The 20,806-nt window shown below is 39.4% G+C and overlaps 1 protein-coding gene across 1 annotated transcript in view; it reads right to left on the bottom strand.

Moving 5' to 3' along the window:
• The window catches only part of LGR4 (leucine rich repeat containing G protein-coupled receptor 4), a 74,346-nt gene that overhangs the window by 6,807 nt on the left and 46,733 nt on the right, over positions 1–20,806 (bottom strand). The window contains exons 4-16 of the mRNA XM_036384016.2: positions 19,390–19,461; positions 9,697–9,912; positions 8,997–9,068; positions 7,486–7,554; positions 6,844–6,915; positions 6,686–6,757; positions 5,952–6,020; positions 5,429–5,500; positions 4,264–4,329; positions 3,586–3,657; positions 2,705–2,776; positions 1,892–2,017; positions 1–122 (exon numbers count right to left, since the gene is read on the bottom strand). Coding sequence (XP_036239909.1) covers positions 1–122; positions 1,892–2,017; positions 2,705–2,776; positions 3,586–3,657; positions 4,264–4,329; positions 5,429–5,500; positions 5,952–6,020; positions 6,686–6,757; positions 6,844–6,915; positions 7,486–7,554; positions 8,997–9,068; positions 9,697–9,912; positions 19,390–19,461 — 1,172 coding nt within the window. The remainder of the gene's footprint in view (positions 123–1,891; positions 2,018–2,704; positions 2,777–3,585; positions 3,658–4,263; positions 4,330–5,428; positions 5,501–5,951; positions 6,021–6,685; positions 6,758–6,843; positions 6,916–7,485; positions 7,555–8,996; positions 9,069–9,696; positions 9,913–19,389; positions 19,462–20,806) is intronic.

Here is a 20,806-nt window from a genome sequence, read left to right as displayed (position 1 = left end):
CTTTCTCATGATCCATCAAGGCACCTTGATCTTGGTGGCTGGAATCTTCAGCATTGGAGTTTAGATAAGAATCACAACCCCAAAATGCACAGCACTGATAAGCATATGGTACAGAGAGTGACCTGAAATACAGGCAGGACAAGGAAGACCATTAAACTTTGTAACCAAAGGTAAGACTACCACCTATTAAAAATATTTCAGTAGCACACTTCAGTGCTAAACTCAAATCTTCTTTTTCTCATAGTGGCTGATAAAAGCTGTTTCCAATTGGATCAGGTATAAGCATTTCTAATGAACTCTTGCACTGAAATAAAGGACGGGTGACGTATCCAAGTGAGAAGTACAAAGATGATGTTATGATATTTAGCTCTCTACTGTTCTTTCTACACCACGTACAAACCAAATTCTGATCAGGGTTAGTTTGTGGCATTGCTGTAGAAATTAAACTGAATACTAATTAAGTAAGCTAATTACAGTGTAAGTGTTTTGTGAGAAAGTTAATTCCCAGATGACCACAACCTTGTGTTACCATCTTTCCTTCTCACTCTTCATTCTGTGATATCAAACTAAGATTTCTATTTTTGTGTGCTTGGCAGAAATGGTACATACTGTTATTTCTGGCAGATAAGAAGTACATCTTCACACAGAGTTGCAAAAAAACCACATAAACAATGAGGGAATAGCAGACCAGAATCTAATTTTTTTCACTCAGGACTACAATATCAACTATCCTGAATTCTCTTCTTGAAAATATTTAGGAGGAACATCAGACTGCTTCTTCTAAATGTGCAGAAAGATCTTTGAGAAATGGAATACAGTTCATCACTGTCTGATCCACCTCCCACAAAAATCAATTACAGGTTTCCATTTGAAGGATTATTTTTATTCTTATCATTTGCCTCCAAGAAAATATATATAAAGCATGGTGATTGTGTGATCAGATACCTGCCTGTCTGCTCCTGTTTTCCTCACTGTGAAAGACAGATGTGCTCAGTTCAGTAACAAATGGAAATCTACCCAAAGCACTGCTCTCAAACCAGATGATAGCTTGCCTGAACAGTGGTGGAGAATATTAGACAACCCCAGGAAAATTATCTGTAACTGGCTTGAACACCAGAACAGTCAGATGCTCTGAGACTCTGCTGCTCAGAGTGACCCTGAGATGTGCTCAAGTCTCTTTTCCCAGCCTGGCAGTCGAAGAAGGAGTCAGAACTCTACAGTTCTCATCCTCAAGGTTGTTTATTGTTTCTTATCTATAAAATTCTTTCTCCTGTCAGCTGAGGTCTGCTCAGCAAGACAGAGGCACTCTGCCCACCTCAAAAGGCAGTGTTGTCTTTTTATACTGAAAACTACACATACATTATTTACCATAACTTCCCAATACCTATCACCTATGTTCGACAGTGAGCTATTACTCTAAACCAATCTAAAAGTGCCAACATCCCAGCAGAAGATGGAGGCCAAGAAGAAGAAAGAAGAAGGATAGGGCATGCCCAAATTCCTCCATCTTGCCTCCTGAACCCCCATTCTAAAAACACCAAAAAAATCTATTTTTTCACCCTGTGATAAATTCACTATCATTCTACTTAAACCCCTTTGACTTGTAATTCCTCATATAAAGGCTGCTAATTGTTTTTTCATGGGTCAAGGTCAAAGGCACAGGGGTCTTGGGCTCTGCCAAGGTCTCTGAGCCCCCTGACAGGGTCTCGAGTCCTCCAGGGCAGCCAGAGGGATCTCCTGGGTTCCCACAAGATGCCCTTTCTGCAGAGCAGCACTGAGACCCTGCAGGACTCAGCACAGACCATTTGCCATGGGCACTGCACACCCTGGCTCCATTGAGCACACTCTGCTGGGCACTGCAAGCACCCTGGGGTGTTCTTCACCAACGTACCGCAGCTTGGCGAAGTTCTTGGCTGCCAAAGCTTCTTTCAGCTCCGAATTGCCTGTGAGTTTCAGCTGGTTCAGGCCACTCAATCCTTCAGCTGGAACTGAACTGAGCTCGTTGAAACTCAGGTCTCTGGAATGTGAATATTAACAGCGTGTTACAAAGTAAGTTTGAAGACCCTCTGGCCCACATTTCGTTAAAGTAGGGAAGGGCTTTATCACACCAGGCTGTGGTCTGGAAATGCCTGTCAGTGCAGCAGGCACTTAAAGAAGTGTGCCCTGCATGTATTCAGCTAGCAGGAGCCTTCTTGATTCACAGATATTAAACAAATGATGAACACATCATGTGGTGGTGTTCGCAGGGGTCCCAGGACCAGGGAAGAGATGAGAATCATGACTCCATACCTCAGAAGGCTGATTTATTATTTTATGATATTTATTATAAGAAAAGAAAATTATATCCTAAAACTATACTAAAGAAAGAGAAGAAAGGATTTCATCAGAAGGCTAGCAAGGAAAGGAATGATAATAAAATCTTGTGACTGACCAGAGAGTCTGAGACAGCTGGACTGTGATTGGCCATTAATTAAAAACAACCACATGAGCCCAATCAAAGATGCACCTGTTGCATTCCACAGCAGCAGATAATCATTGTTTACATTTCCTTTCTGAGGCCTTTCAGCTTCTCAGGAGAAAAATCCTAACGAAAGGATTTTTCATAAAATATGTCCGTGACAGCATCACTTTTAAGCTAAAAACATTTATTATCTCAGCAGCTGAATGCTAGAGAGGAGGTGACTGCACAGAACAGCCTACTTACAGGTTAAGGAGAGCTCCAACAGTGATGAAAGCTCCCTTGCGGATCTGATGAATCCGATTCCTACTGAGGTCCCTGCAATGAATGCCAAAGGAGATTATTTGGCAGTTTCACCAACTGTAACAGCCACTGTACTGAGAAAAAAAGCTAAGGTGACAAATACTTCATATGCCTGTACCAGAAAAGCAGAACATATCCCCTCTCTTCCCATTCAGCCAGGTGCAATAGCAGCCAAATTCCTTGGTAATGCAGCTGTATCCTGCTCCACTTCATCTCCCATTGCTGCTCCCTCTCCCAAGGCAGAGGCTGCCTCTGGCATCACCCATTCCCAGCATGAAGGTGCCAGGATGATCACTTTGGTGACAACTGCATCTATAGCAGGGCATGTTGGCAGAGATGGGGGAAGACAACAAAAGAACAAGCAGAGGAGCATCTGGTTTGCTGCATTTCAAATCCAGCTCCAGCTTCTGCTGGACCACCATGAGTTATAACATTCTTCTTAAAATACCTGTCTATTTCTGGATTGTTCTTGCTGCTAACTTAATAGAGCTTGAGTTGTAAGGGGAGAAGATAATTGTTTACTTATCTGCTTCTCCTGAGGAAAACAGATAGGATCTCTCCAACAAATACTATATGATGAAGTAATACAGTTACAATGCAAAATACTGGACCACTGAAAAAACCTCATTTTTTTAGTCTTAATATTTATAAAAATATTTTATAGGCTAGAAAAATAAAATGGAGAATAGAAGGAACAGGGCTGAAACTGGCTGCTAGCCTTTTGCCATCAATCAAGCTTGTAACACCAAACCCTGACATCAGTTTACATGGGAATCAAAACCAGGATCTTGTTTTACTCAGCATGCAGCTACATCTGCACTCACAGGACACGAAGGGAGGATAGTCCTTGAAAGGTGTCCTCTGCAATTTCATGGATTTGATTATGCTGTAAGGAACTGCAAAGGGAAGAAGCAGAAACAGAACTTTAGTAGCTGATTTCATACAAAGGGTAGCTTGGTGTCTGCTAATGGATGGCTTTAGCCTTATCAGTGTGAGGTTTTACCCATTTCCCCTCCCAGACAGACTGTCAAATGTTTTGCATCAGCTATGTTGTTCATGGAGCACCTTCCTGGCACCTCTGCCCAATCCCAATTTACAGCTCATTTAATTTAGAAGAAACTTTTAAGAGTGGACTGAATTACTTTCAAGCTACTTTGTGAACCCAGAAGAGTCATTCTGAAATTTAAAACAACTCTCCATTCTGCATGGAGTCTTTGGGCATATTCTAACCATTCCATTTATGTGCATAGCAATACTACTATGAAATGCAGGATTAAACTGTGTCTTTCATTACTTTTGTGCCACAGGAATAATTAAATTTTAGGTAATTAAGGAAGGCACAAGCGGTTGAATTCTCTGTCCAGCACACTTCTCATGAGATCTCTCTCTCTGTCCTTAATTTTTAAAAATTTGGATCAAACATGAAGCAAAAACATCCCTAGAGATGTGGACTCAGAATACTAAAGAGTTTATAAAAACAAACAACACTCATTTCTACTTACATTTCTTCCAAGGTGTGGCAGCCCTTAAAACTTGGGAGGTCCTTGATATTGTTATAAGACAAGTCCCTTCAAAACAGAAAATGGGAGAAGGGAGCTTAGTTCAACTCCTTTCTACTTGAAATACCTCATCACTTGTAACTACTAAACAGATTGACAGAAAAATCATCCTGTTAGTACCATTCTTCTGAGAAACCAAGGGTAGTTTAGAGAAAATCACAGAGGATATCACAAGTGTGAACTCTACATCTTGGTATACACATACCCTAAAAACATTTAGGACGTGCTCCCTGAATTCTGAGAGTTATAATCTAAAAAATTTATTCATAACCTGCTTTTTTAGAATAAACTAAGTAAATTGCATGTAAAGCATACAAATTTGGTGCCAGTTTTGTTTAGTGTGCTGGTGATTGCTTAAGCAAAGCTAGGAAAGCTCAGAATATTCCATGAAACAATGAAGAAAAGACTAGAAACAAGCAAAATATCTTAAAAATTCTATTTGAAAGGTAAATGGCTGCTAGAAAATAAATCCCACCTCATCATTTTTTCTCTCCTGTTTTTCTTCTATCAAACAGAATCTATTTTTTCTCCTCCCTTTTTCAGGATTTGTTTTTGTTCCACATTTTCCTGCATGCATCCTTTGCAAACATGGTTTGTTCCCATCCCCTAATGGTTTCAGTTACCAGTTTGGGGTTTTTTGCATTAATTTTAACACATCCTCACTGGCTTTTATGTCTAGCCTTTGCATTGCTATGTTCTTCCTAACTCTCATCTCCATTTCTTTGGTTCCTGATGCTCTCTCCTCTGCTCCCGAACACCAGAAGTCAAAGCTCTGTAACTCAACTCTTCTTTAACCTCTGAATGCAGCTGACTACAGTTCTGTTAACAATGAGAGGTGGCACAACAAATTTGAAGATTGGTCTCTGCAGCACCACCTTGCATGTCTCTCTAACACATGAAAGAAATGCAACATATCCCTAACAAAGGAGACTCTGCTTAAGGAAAGTAAGGCATTACATCCAAACAAAAAACAATCAAGAAACCACATTTCCAACTTTGGTAGAACTACTAGGATGAAAAATTGAAAGCAACACTTTTATTTTAAAGTAGATTTAAGTTTCTTTCAAAACATTCTGATGCATGAAGAGAGGCACAGTATTATACTTACAAAGTCCGAAGCACCTTTTGCTCTTGGCATAAATTAACAGGAATACTGTTTATCTTGGTTCCTGTAAGAGTTCTGGGGAAAAAAAACCAAACAACAAACCCTATAAATGCTTGTTTTGTTTATGACAGATGGCATAACAAGGATATATAAGAACAGAACGCTATTGGGATGCTAAATTGACCCACCAAATTTTGTTTGGTTGGTTTGGGGGGTTTTTTTGGGATTTTTTTTTTTGTGGTTTTTTTTTTGTTTGTTTGTTTTAAGAGGATAATTTTTCTGGTTTTCATTTCTGGGAGAGGAGGTTAGTATCAATGGCCTTTTTCATATGCTTTTCACAGCTCCCCCTACTAAAAAAGAACCCACTAAGTGTCACCCAGGTATCAGTACAGTGAGGAAAACTGTATTGTTACATTTATTGACAGGAAGAGAACACACATGCAGTTGCTCTTCAGATCCACTAATCAGATTTCAATTACTTCCCAAGTGGCAAACCCATGAATTTATTTCTGCAGAAGGCACTTACAAGCTCTCCAGATTTACAGTTCCTGTCAAATTAGGAAACCACTGCACCATGCTGGCACCCCGAATGACCCTGGAAAAAATCCCCATGAAAATCAGGTGTGAACTACTATGAAATTGAATTGTGACATTCAGTCTTATTATCAGGTAGATTTTTACACTAAGGAGACATTCTAACATTCTTACTGCTTTTAAATTTTATACTTGAATAATGTGGGAAAGGCTGTGTTTTCACTGCTTCTTATGCTACTCATTTGCTTAATAAATTACTCCTCCACGAGCAAAGAATTGCAATTCATCAAACTGCAAAGAGTGCTATCAATACACATGAAAAGTGCAGCTGTAGTTCCAAGTCTCACTCCATTTTGCTTATTCATCAGCCCCAGAAGTGCTATCTTTTAAGAGCATACATGCACTAACCTGCAAAACATTCTCACCATGTACATCCCTGCTCAAAAAACCACCCAGGACATATTGGAGATTGTTTAACTAAGAATCTGAGCATTTGGCCTTGGGTTATGTATTTTATGAAAGGTAATTTAATAAAAAAGTTGTGGAGCATATTTAATAGAGCTTCTTAAGAAACTAGATATTCCCAACAATAACAATATTTATTAGAACTTACTGAAAAAAAAACCCTCTAATGTAAGAGGGAGTCAGAAAATTTATTTCTTTTGAGTCCTTGGCCGCAACATTTCATACCCATTTATTGTACAGTATTGTCAAAAAGGTACTTACAGGGAATGCAGATCTGACAGATTCTGAAATGCTGAGTTCCCCACAAAAGACAAAGGATTATCATACAAATGTCTGGGAAATGAAGAACACATTTCAGTGTTTGTTCTTACAGTCACTGACTGCTAAAGGCTAAAAATAGATAGATGAAAATTACTTACATCGTTCTCAGAAGGGGGTTTCCTGCAAATGCACCATCAGGAATTATGGAAATGTAGTTACTGTGAAATCCCCTAAAGATAATAGCAAAGAAAAACACTTCAACATTAGCATTTAAAACTATACTGCCAGCAGATTCAACCAGCAGTCATTTTCATCATAGCTACTCAATTCCCAATCCTGCCTTAACAAGGACTGCAATAGGACTAAGTCCATCTGCAGGAATAATTTTAATGAGTTCTGTCTACTGCACAGCAGCTAAACTGAAAATATTTCATTAGAAAGGAATTATTTTGACCCAACATGATGCTGTACTTTCACTTTTCCCACTCATCTCTTAAGGAGGGCACAAGGAAAACTTGCATCATCAATGAGCACCTAACCTGAAGGCCAAAACCCTCTCCTGATCCAGATCTATGCTAATGCTTCTCCTGCTTATGTAACTCCAAAATCATTTTCAACACATGCCCTCTCCAGATGATGATTATATTTTCTTTTAATCATAGTCTCACTTAGCATAACTTAACCTAATTTAGGCTCCTGCACAATGAGGCAAGCATTCTTAAATCCAGGACTTTTTTCCCCTTTTTATTTATGAAAAAGAGAAAGAAAACTGGTAAAAAGAAAGAGTAAGTAATACTCACAATTCCTTTAGACTTGGAAGTGCTTTTATGGCTTCAGGGAACTCTACCATGTTATTATAATTTAAATCCCTAGAAGAAATAAAGCAAGAACATTATAACATTTTTAACAGTAGCCATGATTTATCAAAATAATTTTTGTTTAAGACAGTCCAACGAAAGAAAAAAGTTCTCAGAACACCTTTAACTAGACCATAGAATAACTTCAATTTAGATTTAATCTTCTGATGTTTTACATACTTTATAACCAGCTAATAACTCAGGTAAGATATTAAATATTACCCAGAGGATTATTCATATTAAGTTATATAATATAGCAAAGCTCAGTATTTTTCAATACCTCATAGATTTTTCTTCAACAGAATTTACACAAGAATGAACTATGATTTCAAAGTTTTTTTTTTAAAGTAGATACAAGTTACTACTCTTTATTATGATCTGCCTAAGAATATCTTTTGTTAAGGCTTTATAAAACAAACAGTAAATAAGCCATTATGTAAAAGCAGATCTTGCAGCAAAACCAATTATAAATACTGATTAGAAGCACAGAAAAACCTCATGACAGATTGGTGATGGGGATCTGTTGAATTCTCAGTTAAGCTGTCAATATTCCAGCAGTAATGTCAGGACCTCTGCAAAAGGGATTCCTTATAATGGAATAAATATGTCTATTTATTCCATTATATATATATATTTATTCCTTATAATGGAATAAATAATGCAAAGCCATTTTCAGAGTCCTGTGTCAGCTGTATCTCTTTACCCAGCATGTCATTGCTCAATTGAGGGTGAGAGAGATGAAGTAAGCAGCATCTCTGGCCTCCTCCCAGCTCCTCACGTTAACAGAGCTTGGCACTGGCTTGCCCTTGCCCTCCCTCATTAGTTTCACTAATTCAGCATTCCCCAAAGCATACCAAAAGGCATTGCTGATGGAGATATCACTTATCAGACATTCCCTGAGTGAGCTGCAGGGAAATGGGAAATGTGACCCAAGCAGCTGAAAGCCAGTCCTTGCCACTGAGGCAACTCAGGAGGTTCAGGATGAGGAACAGTGGAGCAGCAGCCCTCTGAGACCCCCTCAGAAAGCTCCAATTGTCACACAGCAGCTTTGGACACGTATCCTAGAGACATTTAACCCTACAGGAAACCTGAGAAACAAATGTTTGTCCCTCATCACTCATGGGGCCACTCAAACACCTGTGATCTGTCCACCTGGCTCAGCGGAGTGCTATGCAAAGGTACAGCAGCTGGAGCAGGGCTGGGAACACTGCAGCCACATCAGGCAGCATGACACCTCACCCAGGCTGGTATTTACCTGCTTCTCAATGTAGTTAATTCCTTTTTGGTGGGGCAGTGCACTGATACCAGCCTTCAGCTCCAAAACTGAGCTGGAGCCAATTGTCAGTGCACACACACCTGATTTGCAAAACTTTCATCATACCAGCATGGCAACCTTGATTAAGCTGAGACTGAGACAAACACTGACCACAAATTATTTTAGGAAACATACTTACAAGGTTTCAAGGTTGTCTAATCCATCAAAACAGTGTTTTCCTATAGTTTTTATTTTATTATTATGAAGATGTCTGAAAAACAAAACCAAAACAAGGGAATGATTTCATATAAGTTCACAAATTAGCAGATATTTCTATGAAATCAAGAGGTTAAACAATTTAGCAAAAAACATTGCATGGGATGGATTACAGAGAAGAATATCTTTCACTTCCAAACAGAATATTTCATCCTCATATGGAAAAAGAACAGATTGCTTGCAGTCAAGACAACCTATTTTAAATCTTTAATCACTATCCAGAAATGTGATGAAAAATAGCAAACACAGAAATCAAACATATTTTTCTTATTATTCCACAGAGATTTTTAAGATTACAATGAGACAGGTGTCAGCTAAAATAACTTTTTCTTCTTTCTGTATCTCTGAAAGCTTTCTGTGACAACTATTATTTTGAAGTATTCATCACATAATGAGATGTCAGAACTCAAATCTCACTACCCACAACAGTGTGGCTTTTTGTTTAGGAGAAAGTTTTTAGCAAACCTTCAGCAGATTCTCTACCATACATGGTATGATCTCATGTTGGCAGTGGCCAACTGAGCTAAAACACAGCAAAATATCCATTTTCTGTGCCACCCTGGATGAACCAAAAGTGTAACTGCAGATAAAAGCCAAGTGCCCTGTGAAACACAAACACTCACAGAACAACCAGGCTGGAAAGGTTGGTGAATGCATAGTCAGGAATGTGAGTTATCCTGTTGAGAGCCAGTGTCAAGGCTTGCAGGGAAGGGAGATTGCTGAGTGGAGAGATGGGGACCTCTGTCAAGCTGTTGTCATCCAGCCAGAGGTGCCTCAGCTGCAGCAGCCCCTCAAAGCTGTCCTCTGGGATGGCAGTGATGTGGTTGGCATCTAAACGCCTGCAGGGGAACAAAGAATTCATCAGCAAACTCAAACCACACAGTAGCAAAGCCCAGCTGAAGTCTTACTATTCAGCAACATCTCTGTTCAAGCTTAAGTGTGAATTATTTCAAATAATTCAATACTTCCAAGTTTGGAGTGTTACTGAAAGATGCATGAAAACCTTTTTCAAGGCAAATGAAGAGCCTATAAAGTTTCATAATAAACTTTTCAGATATTTTTAATAAAACATTTGAACAAACTGATATGCTTATAATTAGCTAATCAAAATGAATTAATAACTCTATAAGGCATCTCCCACAAAATCCCTAGCTTTTAACACAGCAAAAATTCTTTAAAACAGTCATTTGACAGCATGCCTTGACTGCAGAGGCATTTACTCATTTGAATGGATTATCCTATCCCTACATCACCCTTGTTGATAGCATCATGTACTGTTGTATGCTTTGGTTTGTGGCACTGCTATACAGTAACAAAGCACCTACTTTAGAGAACAAGATTATTAAAAGCTGTTTGTGAACAAAGTCAAGTTATGAATTATCCCAACAAATGAAACATCTCAACTACAACTGATTGCTGCCTTGCCCCTGATCTTTTCTAACATTCTCCAGAACAAAAGGCAAAACAGCACATCAGCACTTTTACCTACTGTGCACCCCTGGATTTGCCATCATACTTTTCCCCTAAATGAATGCAAATTGCCAAATTAGCTATGGTAACTGTCCTGGTTCCAGCCACGGCAGGGTTAATCTTTGGAGTAACTAAGGGTGGACAAGGGGACATATCTAGGACCCAGAGGTTATTCAATATGCTGGGAAGAAGTAAAACATTCCTATCCATGGACCTCAGTGGGTTTGAGAAGGCACAGAGCACTGGGCAGTATTTGATGGCCCTTCTCCAGGTCATCACACAGCTGCACCATGGTGACTTCCCTGCAAATACAAGGAAAGAGGATAGAGAAGAGAGGGCACAGTCTTAAGATATGTCAGGGAAGGTATAGGTTGGATATTAGGAAGAAATTTTTCACCCAAAGAATAATAAAGTACTGGAGTGCTCTTCCCAGGGAGGTGGTAGAATCACCATCTCTGGATGTGTTTAATACAAGACTGGCCATGGCACTTGGTGCTATAGTCCAGGTGAGGTGTTAGAGCATAGGTTGGACTCCATGATCTTAGAGGTCTCTTCCAACCTCATCATTCTGCGATTCTGTGAAAGCACCTTGCACAGGTGGTGTGAAACAACTGCTGCACCAGCCATGGTGCAGGGACACAGAACACACCCCCCTCCACAGGGATGCTCATTAAGATACAAATCAGCACAGCTCTGGAATTACTTAGCACTCTCCAGTTTCTAAAGCCATGATCAGATATGCTCTTGAAAGTCTAGCTGGGTTAGTTTCAGACGTAATTTCCCCCAGCCCTTCATCCTGTCCTTCTCTGGGCAGGCAGTGTGGACCAAGTGACTTCACTGCATTTGTCCCCAGGCACAGTCACAACAGATCTGATTCCAGCACTTAAAGGACATGCAGAATTCAAAGGGAAAATACAACCCTAAGAGTTAATGCAGAAGACAACCCTGATCACAAATTTAACACACTTAATCTTTTTCCTTACAACAGAGGTTTGTTGTTGTGATGCGTGCGGTTTGCATGTTTCAAATTATTATGAAAAAAAGCCATCAGCTGAATTTCCATGTAATAAAAAGTCAAAAAATACACCAAATTAAGCAACAAATATGCTATTACAAGTGGGAACTTATAAAATTGTCTGCAGTCAAAGTTCTCTCCTAAGATGAGTGAGAGATTAGCTCTAAAGCTGTACATCAGAGTGAATTCCTATGGTTCATACACTGGCATCCCCTCATCATTTGCCCATGGTCTGAGAAGTGTGTATGATGTTCTACTTGAATGCTCTTAGGCTGAATGGAGACCAGAACATCTCAGAGAAACCCAAGTCTGATGATAATAAAGGAGGAAAACAAAGAAGCTGGGGGGAGAGAGGAAAAAAGCCTGAGGCTCTGCTTCAGAAAAAAAAAAGCAACTAGAAATTACTTGTCTTTCTTCTCTCCTAAATTTACACAGCTCCCTGAAGATGAAAAGAATTATTTCCCAATGGAATAAACATATCCAGGTCTTCTAATTTCTCCTTACCCCACCTCTCCCCTCCCTTTTTTTTTTCCTGAGTTTTTGGTTCTTTTGGGGGTTTTTTTTTGGTGTTTTGGGTTTTTTGTTGGAGGAAGGGGCTGGTTTGGGTTTTTTTAAGAGAAGAAGCATACTCAAGAGACAGGCCTCAATCATTGTCCTTACTCATCTAGTCCATCTGTACTTCCAGTGGCACCTTGCTAGATTCCACTTATTCTAGGAGACTTTGGAAAACAAAAGCACACAAGAAAGCCTCTGGTCCTGCTCCTCCTCTCCCAGCCTTAAAGGAAGAGGAGAACAGAGGAAGGATGGACACACGCAGTGAGGAGCTGAGCTCAGCCAGGGAGAACAGAGACAGTCATGGAGATGATGTCTCACCCTGAGTTTTCAGCTGGCTTTGCCAAGCCCTCTGTCCCCCAGAACAGGAGGATCCAGTACCCAAGTACCCCACTTTCAACTGATGACTCTCCACAGCCATCCCAGCTATTCTGTTTATTTTCTACAGCCCACAGTAGCAAAGATGAGGGGGGAAAGAACACCACCACCCACCACTGACACAACCAGGGAGGTGTGGAAAGTGAAAGAGGTATTTTTAAGTTATTTGCTCTCATCCACAATTTTTTGTGTTCCTTCACTTCTCCTAAGAGCCTAATATGCCATGGTTTTCCTTTCTCTTCCAAACAGTCAAAGCTTATCCACATGATACTGAATGCACAAAACACAGCTGAAACTCTCCTATTTTGTGTGAAATGCACATAACAAAGTACTTAGTGAAACAACTGAAAAACAAACCTAAAATATTTGACAACCTTCACAAAACATTAACAATTAAGGACCACAACTTTTCTTTAAGGGGCATATTCCCTAGCTGAAATAATTAACAAAGAACAAGCAATACTCATTGCTTGGACTGGACTTTGTACAAAGACTGTCTTTTTCCACTACATTGTTAAAGATATAAGTATATTCTTCAAATTAGACCTTTATCTTTCAGAAGCTACTTCAATTCCAGCTTTCTTATGGACACTGGCTTGTGAGAGACCTTTACATTTTAGTCTAGAAATTAAGAGTTCAGTTGTGGAGCTGTCATCTTCACTTTCATTCCCCTTATGTTCCCTCCTTACACAAGCACCAACTCCAGGAGAAGAGCAGAAGGACGATAGAAACCTATACATTCAGCAGCTCTTCCATCAGTATTTGATATATTGTTAAAACAGGACAAAGCAGGCTCTTCAAACAATTGACTCTGCTTTAAGGAAACCAGAATTAGTAAGAACTTCTACCCCAATTCAAACAAATAGGAGTTCCAAATGTAACACAGACATATAAATGAAATTTTACACACAAATGTACACACACTGCTTAGGGTGACTGCCCTACAGCCTGCATCCCCCATAGGTAACACCTGAGAGGCCTCCAGGACCAGCCTCACCAGCTCTCATCCCTGACCACAGGCTCTTCCAGGCTTCAGCACTAGGAAACTTTAACAGCCTCATCCTAATAGCCTAATTAACAGCCTTGTACAGCAGGAGTTTACTGCTGATGTTAATAAAAGGCAAATCACTCCCAGCTCTTGTGTTAAACCACTTCTGCTCAATAGCAATCATTAAAGAGCATTGCTCTTTAAAGAGCTCCTTCAGAAACCACAACGAAATCACTCCAATAACAGTGGAGAAGGTTTTTAGTCGGGAAGTGGAGTGCCGATAAGGCTGGTACCTGGGAAATCCTGCTGCAGGGGGAGGCAGTGACCCATGTTAGCAGAGGCACTTGAGAACACTGAGAGCTTGCTCACTGCATCAAGCAGTGGCTCTCTGGGCACTGGGTGTTGAGAGCATCAACACGAGGATTTGCTTGATTCAAAGACAAATTGACAGCAGCCCTCAGAAACTAGTGGTACATGCTGAAGCTGCTCCCACCACCAGCACTGATGGGCCAGCACATCTGGTTTCTCCACATCTGTTCACATGGTACCAGTCAAAGCCCACGGTTTGCTCCCAAGTCCCCACAGAGGATTCAGCTAATTTTGCCTACATGCCATTCAACTTTCACCATCACACTTAAATTTCTGATCATTCAATTTCTAAATAATTCCCTAAAAGTTTTATCTAAACTTAGCAATTCCCTAAGCAAGCCCAGACAGTTAAAAAAAAAACCAAAAGCTAGAACAATACCAGAAATTCCTGAAGTTCACAAAAGAACCCACCCCACTTGCAAGAAAACCAGAACACCTTCTAAAGGTAAAGATGGCATAGAAAAATATGTGAAGTATACAAAGCAGTACATTTAAGGATTTTTCAGTACAATCAGATATGCTCAGAAGAGCTCTTATACATTCTTAACTCTAAACATTCAAGGAACAAAAACATATTCAGTGCATTTAATTCTGTATTGGTTTTGCAGGTTAAAGAGAAAATGTGTCAATTTCTTCCATTCCCATTCTGATTAATCCCATATTTTAACACAGACTAAATCTGAGGGCTGGTGCCCTTTAAACCCTTAGTAACAGCAAAGCGGGAAACCAGAAAACCTCTGAAGACAAAGCATTAAAAGGTGCTTAGCTGAAAAGACACCTGCCACAGTAAGGGCTGCTTGCTACATATAACACTGTTTAAAGATTCTAAACTTCATCTAGTCCTTGAGCACCTTCCACAGCTTCCCAGACACCACTGTCCCTACAGACATGTCCTGTCCTTCCAAACTGTAATCCAGAATCACAGCATTATCAACTGGAGCCCTAAAGCACTCTTTAAGAAGAAGACAGCAGAATTAGAACAGAACTGTGTATATTTTGATGTAAGATTATATTTGCATTGTTCTCTCCAAATTCAAGGATCTTCCCTTCTGACACATTTGGTGTTTATGGTTTATGTTACTGAAATTGTCACCAACATCAGCTATGGCTTAAAATCGGGCAGTCTCATTACCAGCAGAGTGTTTCTAGATTTGACTTTTTAAATAAAGACAGATATTAACTTGATCTGTATAAGGAATCCTTCCTAAAATACAAAAAAACTATAAATTCAAGCCTGCAGCTGATACGTGCTATAGCATATATTTTAAATATGTCTGAGTTAATAATATTTTAATTTTATAATTTATAATCGGACATATTAAAAATTGATTTATAATCAGAAATATTTCAGTCACCTTTCTATTTTTAGATATGACTGAAATATACCTCCATTCTCTGTCCCCATGCTTTTACCATACATTTTACCCTGCAAAACACGATTCTGCTCTCATTCCTTTCAGTTCTACATAAGGACCCCAATGTTTCCCACCTGGGCTCAGATGATTCCCACTCCCAGAAAACATTATCCCATGCCAGTTCAGCACATTCGTGCCTCCTGTCTTATCCTGCCTCAAGGCTGCTCCAGCCTCCTAAGACAGGGAAGCAGACTGAAGAACTGGTTATGGTCCTGCTGAACAGATGAGGCTGTTGAGGGAGTGCAGAAATGCCTGCTGACCACAGGCATGGAGACACTCACCGTGCAGCTCAGGTGAGCACCCACCCAGCAGGAGGGGCAGGAGCTATCACAGCTCAGTATCACTCTGGCAGGATCCCAAATCCCACAGCTTGGCAATCTGGCAGAGCTGCTAAGCTGCAGTGCTTTGAACTGCTGCTGTAGAATGCTCCAGTATTCCCTGCATGTGGACAAGTGTGCACATGTGCTGGGACTACAATTACAGTAAATCATACTTAATACATCAGCAGATATTGACAGGCTTGCAGAAGACTCCTGGGTTTGATGGCAAATGCATGGTGCCAATTCGGTTTGTGGGTTTTTTATTCAAGTGGAATAAAGCTTTCCTTTGTAAAGCATCTGAAAGTCTTGGTTTAAATAGTGTAATTCCAATATTTGTCACACATTGGGGACTGTACCAGAATATTCCTACTAGTCCTACGTAGCTGGGTTTCTGTGGTCAATCAGAGCAGCCTAAAGATTGCTGCAGCTCACATTGACATTTTACAAATCCCCAGATTCTGGGTCAAAGTTCAGAATAAATACAAAATAAATCATCAGTCAAATATACCAAGGCACTTAGAGGAGAGACTTTCCTCAGTGGCTTCCTGGTGGTTCCCAGGAAGCAGCTCCAGCACTGTGCTGCTGCACCTCCTGCTCTTTGTGTGACCCTGGGAGTGCCCACAAACCTCCCCAACACCTGCAGACCTAAAACACAAAGTACTTCATGGCCTCATAGTAACAAAACCATGCTGTTGATGCTTTGCAGTAACCAAAATGCACCAAGGCCATTGTTTACATTTGTGAAGCTCTTGGTCAGGTTGTTGTGCTACTGAGAGAGGCACAAGGTGGACAGACAGTGGCTCCTCCCTCGGCAGAGCTGTCCCACAGCCACCCCTATCACAGCACCCTGCAGTGTGAGCACACATCCTGCCAGATGAACTTGCCTGGGGTGCTACACAGCAAGCTGCCACTCAGTACAACTCCTTAATGTTGCTAAATTTCACCTTTTATATAAAGAACCCTACTCAGTACTTCCTAATTTTGCTAAATTTCACTTCCATATAAAGAGCCCCATTCTAACTCTCTTTTGGAGGCTGGAGCTGGGAAAAAATATTCAATGCTAACAGAAAATAAAGAGCTGCCATTCAGTATTCTGAACCAGGCTGGCTACTCACCAGATGTAATATAAACACTGCAGACCATGAAGCCCCTATAACCATCTTTTTTATTTCCACCCAGGTATGTTTACTGAGTCTGTTAATACATACCACATTGTGGCAACTGCCTTCCTATGGAGCTAAAAAATGGAGCACATGAAGACAGAAAACACTTGTAAAGTTGTTTAAAATGAAATTATTATCAATATACTGTAAAGTTTTGAGGAAGTAATTTGTGCCTTCACCAAGGAAAAAAAATAGCCCTGAACCATACTTCAGAGCAAACTGGGAAATTGCCAAAAGAGGGACAGTTCGGTGATGTTTAAACTTGCAGGTTTGGGATGCAGATCATATAGAAGAGTAGAAGCAGGTTTTTCTAACATATTCTGCAATGAATTATTTGTTTTAAAAGAAGCTTGCAGCAATTTGGGAGTTTTGAATTAACAAAAATTCCTTAGGGAGGGGAATAAATCACTTTTTTCCTTTTTCTTCATACAATAAAGCAGGATGCTGACACTTATGTTTCCATGTTCAGACACAAAATTCAGAGGATCACTCTTACATTCATTTGCCAGAAGGTGCTATCTGCATTACTAGGGGATATGCATAATCAGTGTAATTATGCATGAATAATGCTAACAAAGTTTTCCTGAAATTCATTAAAATCACAGAAATGCATTCTGGTGAAGTAAACAAATTGCATAGAAAAAATACTTTTGATCTCTCACTACACTTGTCTCAAAACCCAATTTATTCTCAAATTCCTGCCCGTTTCTAACAAATTACAAACCAAAGGCTGAGTCACGTCAGTGGATGGGGGAAAAAAGCCCAAGATCAAATCCTCCTGATCTTCAGATGAGCTCGGTTGGTAAGAGCATGGTGCTGATAGCACCAAGGTCATGGCTCCAACCCCTGTGTAACTCATTTATTCCTCAATTCAACTCCCTGAGCATTCACTAGAGAGCTGGATGCAGTGATCCTTCCAGCTCACAACTGTCTGGGACTCTGACTCACACCAGTGACTTCCAGAATGGACTTGCCCACCATATTTCCAACTGGTTATCTGGAAATCTCAATTTGCTTTTCCTCAGAAAAAGAAGTAACAAGCAGCTTGCTACCACTTACTAACCTAATTTCCTCCTTTTTCACCATCCTAAAATTGATATATTTTATCATTTGCCCTTGAAGAATGAAGTTCCTAGAAAGGGGAATCTCACCACATTTTAAACTGTTACTCTTGTATCTTAATTGTAAGGATGTTTGGTCAAGTGATTATAATGATTACATTATACAAGCCTACATAATCATCATTTTTTCAAAACTGAAACGTTTTCCTTTTTAAAAATAACTCTAACATTGTCATCTTGCCAAAAATATTAAAAAACATATGATTTTTTAAAAAAATATATAATGACTTAATTTGTACATTCATTATTTTTCCTCTTAAATTTTGTTCCTTCCCTTTTGCACATAAAATTATCATCTCCAGCAACTGGAGATTTAATATTTTAAACTTTAATTGGAGAACAAACATTACTGTAAATATGTATAGAAAAAAGAATGTTCGCTGAAAATGAAATGGATGATTTGTAGACAAACATTTTTACTAAAGCAGTTTCTCTTTTTTGGCATCAAAGAAATGCTGGAAGCCAAGAAGAAGTTTTTGTTTTGTTTTAAATAATTACTAAAGGTTTATTCTTATCATGCAATTTGAAGGGCTTTTATTACAATGCATAGTGTTTGCACCAAGACCAAGGTATTTTCTCTTCCATGCACAGACTAAAACAAGAGTGAAATATGGACACTGAATTCCCTCCTTACTGGAATATCCAAGCAGCTGCAACAAGCAGGGCCAAGATCCAAGATTAGGTAATGCACCTTTGCTAAAGTTGTGCAATAGTTTGCAAATCTATTTTAAAAACTGATTTTTTTTTTCCAAAAATCCATAATCTGAAAGAATCAAGGTCTTGGGCCAGAAACCTGAACTTTGGCACAGAGAGAATAGATAATTTACACTCTCTCTCCCCCCTCCCTCTCTCTCTGGAGGTAAGTGGGAAGGAGAAAATATTTTGCAGCCCCTCCCACCTCCTCCTCCTCACAGTGATAGGTATCTACCACCTAGAGAGCTGTAACTAACTATTAAGGTCTGATTAAGATGCTTTATAAAACATAATAAGCCATGAGATAGGATAAGCACATATGAAATACCTCATGTGCAACTGGCAATCAAGGCTGAGGTATTCATAACTGTCTGTGAGATTTCAACACCTTCCTGTAAAACCAATACTCTCCATGTGTCAAGTTATACTTCTTCCCAGAAATCCCTTTTCCTCCTCTGGATACAACAGGCTTGGGCATCATTCATTTTTGCACAACATTTAAGAATTGCTCAAATAGCTTAGGATGTGCAAGAGGGTTTAGAGTTTAACTACACACTGCCGCATTCACACAGCAATCTTGTACCTGGTGTTGGAGTTTTGAAAGAGTTTTGCATTTGGGTCACTCCACCAAAGATGACAAATAAAATTCCTCATGAATTTTAATTGTGAAACTTGGTTCCAGTTGCAACTGCACTTTCAGAAACTCCAGGTACATTATGACACATACATTATTATAGTTCATAACTCTACAGAATGAAGCAAAGGTGACAGAGTGACCGAAAGTGGAACTTGGAACACAACCCCAGACCAAAAGCAAAGTAAGGCAACTTACAAGGACTGCAAGCCACTCAATCCTCTGATGGCCTCGTTAGGTACCGTCTTCAGCTGATTGTTCTGGAGGGTTCTGTAAAAATCCACTGTGTTAATAAAGTAGAACTGGACAATCATCTTTATCAGAGCTATAGATAACACAAAACCCCACAGTCCTGTTATTTATGGTTTCTCAGATTTCTAGTGTATGTAAATGCATGTAGAATTCTCAAGACCAGATGCCCAAAGGCAACAATGAAACAATGGTCTATTTCAGTTTTATTTACAACTCATTCATCAACAGCATTAATTTGCAGAGAACAAGCTGACACAATATGCTGAAATTCCCTTGGGAACTCACTGAAGAGGTTAAACAACAGCACTAGGACAAATTTGCTACAAGAGATGATATGTTATTGTTTTCTTGTGGAATTATCTTACACATGCTAGAAAACACACAAACTCTAATTTTTCCTGAAGTTGCATCAATACACAATGCATCAACGACCTAATTTATGAAGTGTGCTCACAACAAAGAACCACTGGGCCAAGCTGAATTAAGCTATACTGTTGTGGGTTTCTTCAAAATGCTCTTATAGGACAATGTATGTCACGTGAGTTCTTTTAGAAAGAGAATGTAAATGACCTTGTAAAATCTTACTCAGTTTTGGCGCATACTGGGGTAAAAATTCAAGTCACAGCTTTTAATTAAGAAACGTCCCACATTCTTCCAAGAACTGCCAGAATTTCAGGCACCTCCAGTGTTAGAGTTGCAATGGATATGTCTTCAAGAGTTTTGACAATTTGCATTCAATTCACAGCATATTGTATTAAATAGTATTGCAAATGGGCAGCTCCCTAATCTGTACCCTGGAAATAGTGTCTGTGGTTTTTTTTCTTCAAAACCTCACGGTCTGTTTTTGTTTTTTTTTTAATATCTCTTTAATTAACAACCTATTACCCTGCTAGCATTTGGAAGTATTTACATCATCAGAAATGCTGCAGCTTTCAAATAGAGTTTTTTAAAACCTTAAACAACAGAAAGCTTTTTTTATCCTCAGGTATGGAAAAACAGCTGTCATAAAAATTTTTATTTCAGAAGGAAAAACAAAAGATTTTCTTTTAATATTAAGTCGTTTTCACCTAGAGAAGCATCAAGCTATAGCAATTTTTTCTATGGCCAGTAGGGAATAAGTCAAGCAGTGTATTAAACCTCTAAGTAGAGTACCACCTGGTAATGTCAGGTACCTGACAGAGTATGCTGAAGGTGTGGAGAAAAACAGAAGCTTACATGTCCTTTTCAGGATTTTTCCTCTGTTTCTTCTGCTACAAGATATACTTCAGAAACACATAAGTGTTCTGATAAAATACAGTAATTCTAGTTTAGTCAAGTTCATCATTGTCATCTTGACCATATGCAGCAGGCTTTGTAAAGAAAA

This window comes from Molothrus ater, chromosome 6, assembly GCF_012460135.2.
Source record: "Molothrus ater isolate BHLD 08-10-18 breed brown headed cowbird chromosome 6, BPBGC_Mater_1.1, whole genome shotgun sequence".
Classification (NCBI taxonomy): Eukaryota; Metazoa; Chordata; class Aves; order Passeriformes; family Icteridae; genus Molothrus; species Molothrus ater.
The sequence above is the reverse complement of the archived record's forward strand: the minus strand, read 5'-3'. Positions and strand labels throughout refer to the sequence as shown.